Raw genomic sequence first — 5,942 nt, forward strand, 5'->3', positions numbered from 1 at the left:
TGCTCTGACGGGCTCCAGTGGAGGTGGTTGTGGTTGTGGATGTTTTCAGTGTTGTTTTCATGGAATAATTCTATATCCTGATGGAGAGCTAATGCCTAATTGTCCTATTTATGACCAGGTTTCCCCTCACTGGAAACGTGTTTTCACTGGCAGACACCCTTGTGGCTCTTGTCTGACTAGTGTGTCCAGTTCATTCCTACCAAGATCACCACTCTCTAAGAGAGCCTTGTCCACAAAAGAAGTTAGTTTCAGTTGTGTCAGTCAGGTGAGAGGCAAGTAAACAAAACATGTAATAGAAGTAGTTTTATTACTTAAAGATCCAGAGAGAAGAGGGCAACTTTCCTCACAGGTCTAATGGGAGAAGGGGCAGGCCGCAGAGACATGCATGCTCAACCAGTGGGTGGGTAGCAAGAGAGAGTGAGTGACAGCCGAGAAAGCCAAAGCCTTTACTGGAGTACACAGCATTACTCAAGCAGGGAGTAACTGATTGGTGGGTTTAGAGCAAGCAGGCACGAGTTCTTGGGAGTCATGTTGTATTGAGAGGTGTTCACTGCCGCAAATCTGCAGTCCATGTGGGGTGTGGGGATCAGTGGGGTAAGTCAAGCAGGTTGTATCCAGGTGTCCCATAGGGAGGTGGAAACCAAGAGGTCAAATACCTGGATTGACCACCTTGAGAAACTGGGAGAGGAGAACTCGAAATTGTGTTGAGGGTGACTAAGCCCTGCTTCTGGTATGAGAAAGTTCAACTTGTATTGAAAATAAACACTGAGGCAACATAAAATCGTAAGAATTCACTACAGTTATTTGCACTACCATGTTCATTGTAGCATTATTCACAATAGCTGAGATATGGAAGGACCTTAAATGTCCATCAATGATAAAGAGATAAATATATAAAAGGGATATAATGCGATATATATATATGTACCACATTATCTATATAAAATGGAATACGATTCAGCCTTAAAGAAAAAGGGAAATTCTGTCTTTACAACAACATTCATGAACCTGCAGGACATTATGCGAAGTGAAAGAAGCCAGGCACAGAAAGACAAATACCACATGATCTCACTCATATGTGGAATCTAAAAAAGTTAAACTCATACAGGTGGAGAGTAGAATGATAGCTACCTGGGGGGCAGGGGATGGAGAAAGTGGGGATTTTAAACAAGTAGATTTTAAATGTTCTCACCATAAGAAAAATAAGTATGTGAGGTAATGACTGTGTTAGCTGGACTGAATCATTCTGTATTGTACATATATATATCAAAATATCACATTGTATCTAATCAATATATAGAATTATTGTTTGTCGATTAAAATAAAATAAAAGATTGGAGTAATATTCAAGATATTTTTAACCTGTTGCAGGAAAAATCTGGGAATTGAATTTAAAAGACAACTAATCATAATTAAATCAATCTTAAGAGCAAATTTCTGTATTGCTGAAAGAAAATCTTTGCAACATCTTTAAACACTCTGGGATTTCCCAGTGGTACACAAGCAAAAGTTTAATGTAATACAAAGTTATTGGTAGTAATGGCATCTAGTAAAAACATAAATGCCTCATAAAAAAAAATAAAAGACAACTGGGAAGGCATAAATAATATAGGTCAGTCTCAAAGAGCACACCATTAGTAAGGAACAGATACACAGTTTAGTCTTTATGTATTCTAGTTTTTCTGTTGAGTGCTCTTAAATAACTCCTTTTTTCCAGTTGTCTTGTAAATTTGACCCTTAGCCCCATGGAAAACTGAAAAAAGAAATCAGATGGCTCAGTAAAACCCATTCCCTTTACTGTAAATATAACTCACAGCATCTTTTCCCATGTTTGTTGGTGATAAATTCACTGTCATCACAGTGAATCATGCTGAACATATGCTGAAGATATTTCTGTGAAAAGTTTTGTACTGAGAACATCACACCAGGACAACTCCTTGAAGGGCATTAATTGCAGCTTTGGGATTTATACTCCCAAAGGCCCCAATCAGTGAAAGAGTATCCCATTATTCTTTTTGTTTCCATAAAGATTGCATTTGCTCTGGGATAAAGGGTCCATCCCCTGATGCCTTGAATGCCCTAAAGTATTCCCACATTCTGCTAAAAAGCAGATCTTTTGGACAAACTCAGGCTGTCTTTTCTGTAGCAATGACAACCACAATTATTTCCAGACTCTGTTGTCCATAGTTAGATTTAAAACATTGGCAAAAATGTTATAAGAAGGCAATTACGTTGATGTTTTTAGGTTGTACAGCAACCAGAGAGCCCCTTCGTCAGTTTATACATGATGAGGTCATAGGTCAGGAGGAGAGTGACAGGAAACAGGGACAAGCACAAGAAGGTCAGTACTGAAAGAAGTTGGTGCACTTCTTAAGGGGTAGACAGCTTCCATATTTCAAAATTGCAGAAAGTGTAGATTTTAAATGTTCTTACTACAAAAAAATGATGGGTGTGAGGTGATAGATACATTAAATCGTTTAATATAATCATTCTATAATGTATATACATATCAAAACATTACAATGTACTCCATAAATATATATAATTATTACTAGTCAATGAAAAATTAAAGAAAACAAACCAGATATAGTATAAAGGAATGAATAAGACACGAACTGGGAAAATGTCTCTTAGTAGTAATTGAGGAAAGAAGAGACACTCAGGCATCCATTTTCCCTACAGTGTTTGAAAAGCAGAGAGAAGGTATTTTATTCCACAGCTCATAGAAGCTACATTTGATAGGGTCTTCATTTCCCTCTTTTCCACCAAGAAGAAAATCAAAGCTACAAACTTGTCTCTACATGAGTTTTTTTTTTTGTCCCTTATTTCCTATCCCTTTTATCAACTCTGGAAGAAGGCTGAAAGACGGTTTATACAACAGAAAAATATCAGATTTCACCTTTTAATTACTGTAGTAAGGAACTCAGGCAGCTGCGTTAGGAAAGAAAATTATGCCTGCATTAGCAAAAATATCAGCATTAGAGTTCAAGTATCTTACAGAATATTACCTTTCATCCCAGGGAAATTTAAAAAAAAATTCTTGCAATTTTTTCATGATTTCTCAAAAGATAATAATCATTCCATTACCAATAATATGGAAAAGTGTACAGATATCTTTGTACCTGTCTGGAGCATTTGCACAGACTTAGCCCAAGTTCAACGTTCCTAGTTCTCCAGCTGTAACTCAACTAATTGCGCAAACCTTTACATCTTTTTCAAGAGTGAAGATTAGAATATTTGAGTCGTTAAAAGTTTTTCAGAACACTGAAGGTGAGTCAGGTATAAATAAATTTGTCTTTTGTCATATTTTATCAGAGAGTATGAGAGGAAGAGTTGGCTGTGGCAGGAGGGGAGCAGAAGGGGGATGGCAATGCTATTTAGGAATATTGAAGAAAACCCAAAAATACAAATCATAAATTGTGACTCAGAATTTAAAGTATAGTTCAGTTATTGGCCTAAAGTATATACAATTTTTTAGAAACCATGTTTAAGTCTTCTTATCCCTGTCTAACAATCCTGTGTTGTACATTCTTTCAATTTCAAATGCCACATTCAGATCTGCTCTTCACTGTTGTGCATCGAAACACTCTTCCTTTCTCTCTTACCCCTCCCTAGGGTTTTGTTAGACTCTGTAATCTTTTTCTCTTCCAATAATAATTACACCCCCATTTACTTTTGGAAGCATTCTATCACTGATATCTCTACTCTATTTTGCTTTATTAATCAGCTTTGCTTATATTGTGAACTTTTATAAGTTGGTGTGTGTGTGCATATGTCTGTTTAAACCTTCATTTGCATGTTATTTTATTTGTCTAGAAATAAACTGCTAGCATAAATAAATGAATATCGTTTAATTCTTTCTATAATCATATTCAATTATTTCTTTTCAGTTAATATTAATATTTTAAAGTGACTACCTAATTGATTTTTAATATGGTAAATTTCTATCTATAAGTAAGATTATTATGACTGTAGTTATTCCTTTCTCTGTAACTGCAAAAAGGGGAAATAGTCTGAAAATGCAAAAAAACCAATTTAACTTTTTAAAATAAAAAATTATTTTGTTAAATATTATCTTTCTGATTATGGAATATCTTAGTCTTGATTTATCCAAATGTTAACTCAGGGATGTATATAAAATAACTCAGTAACTTGAAAAGCTATTGCTGGTATCCACAGCTGGAAAAATATCTCAATGAAGCATATAAAGGAAACTGCGTAAAAATTCTACTGCCATAATGGTGCACACTATCTGGAATTGGGATACTTTTTTCTCCAATATGTTTGCAAGTGAGCGGTTGACAATGCATGGACAGACTTTGAGTTTATGTGATTCTTTCTTTAGGTACAGGAAAAATAAGAATGATGATGGAAAAAAATGCAAGTTTTGAAGACTTTTTTATTCTACTTGGATTTTCTAACTGGCCTCATCTGGAAGTAGTTCTCTTTGTGGTTATCTTGATCTTCTATTTGATAACACTGATAGGAAACCTGTTCATCATCATCCTATCATACCTAGACTCCCATCTCCACACTCCAATGTACTTCTTCCTTTCAAACCTCTCATTTCTGGATATCTGCTACACCACCAGCTCTATCCCTCAGTTGCTGGTCAATCTCTGGGGCCCGGAAAAGACCATCTCTTATGCTGGTTGTATGGTTCAACTTTACTTTGTTCTTGCACTGGGAACCACAGAGTGTGTCCTACTGGTGGTGATGTCCTATGACCGTTATGCAGCTGTGTGTAGACCTTTGCATTACACTGTCCTCATGCACCCTCGTTTCTGCCGCTTGTTGGCTGCGGCTTCTTGGGTAAGTGGTTTTACTACCTCAGCACTTCATTCCTCCTTTACTTTCTGGATACCCCTATGTGGACATCGCCTAGTGGATCATTTCTTCTGTGAAGTTCCAGCACTTCTGCGATTATCATGTGTTGATACCCATGCAAATGAGCTGACCCTCATGGTCATGAGCTCCATTTTTGTTCTTATACCTCTCATCCTCATTCTCACTTCTTATGGTGCCATTGCCTGGGCTGTACTGAGCATGCAATCAACCACCGGGCTTCAGAAAGTGTTTGGAACATGTGGAGCCCATCTTATGGTTGTATCTCTCTTTTTCATTCCAGTCATGTGCATATATCTCCAGCCACCATCAGAAAATTCTCCTAATCAAGGCAAGTTCATTGCCCTCTTTTATACTGTTGTCACACCTAGTCTTAACCCTCTAATCTACACTCTCAGAAACAAGGATGTAAGAGGAGCAGTGAAGAGGCTAATGGGGTGGGAGTGGGGAATATGACAGGGAAATCATGTTGGCTGTTGTTGTTTTTCTTAGGGTCTTGTCCATGTTGAAAGGTGGTTTCCCTGCTTCTTTGTGATTTGTTTTTCGTCTAACAGTTTACAAAACATGGAATAGTTCAGTCCCCCATTTGTTGCTCTTTTTAATATTTAGTTCTGAAATATTATGTTGAGATAAAGTTTTTGATTAGTACCACTCTGGTCTTTTACAATTCTATATTTATTTCCATGAAAATTGTGTACTGTGATTTCAACATAAATAAATGTGTGTGTGAATAATTATAAGGAGATTATTTAAAAAATATTGGAAATATTTCTGACAGTGTGCTAAATTATGAACTGACCATTGATATGTACAGGAAGAGAAGGGCAATATTGCAAAGACGTATGCTAAAGAAGTTTCTGGTTATTGAATAAACCTTAAATGAAGCTAAAAATAGTTACAGCAAAGAAAAATGGTAAACATAAAGAATAACACTGTTTATTATATGGTAAAGGACGTATCATAATTTTTTGGTTGAAGTTCACTTTTTAAAGACACTAAGTTACTTAAATGTTAGACCTAAAACCATAAAAACCCTAGAAGAAAACCTAGGTAATACCATTCAGGACATAGGCATGGGCAAGGACTTCATGTCTAAA

General features: G+C 36.3%; 1 protein-coding gene across 1 annotated transcript; it reads left to right on the forward strand.

Moving 5' to 3' along the window:
• The first annotated feature begins 4,266 nt into the window (after positions 1 to 4,266).
• LOC105547617 (olfactory receptor 2J1) lies at positions 4,267 to 5,301 on the forward strand. The gene has a single exon (XM_011991281.1). It carries the CDS (start codon positions 4,363 to 4,365, stop codon positions 5,299 to 5,301), a length of 939 nt encoding a protein of 312 aa, XP_011846671.1. The 5' UTR covers positions 4,267 to 4,362.
• The last annotated feature ends 641 nt before the right edge of the window (positions 5,302 to 5,942 follow it).

The sequence above is a fragment of the Mandrillus leucophaeus genome, unplaced genomic scaffold (genome assembly GCF_000951045.1).
Source record: "Mandrillus leucophaeus isolate KB7577 unplaced genomic scaffold, Mleu.le_1.0 Scaffold392, whole genome shotgun sequence".
In the NCBI taxonomy this organism is placed as follows: Eukaryota; Metazoa; Chordata; class Mammalia; order Primates; family Cercopithecidae; genus Mandrillus; species Mandrillus leucophaeus.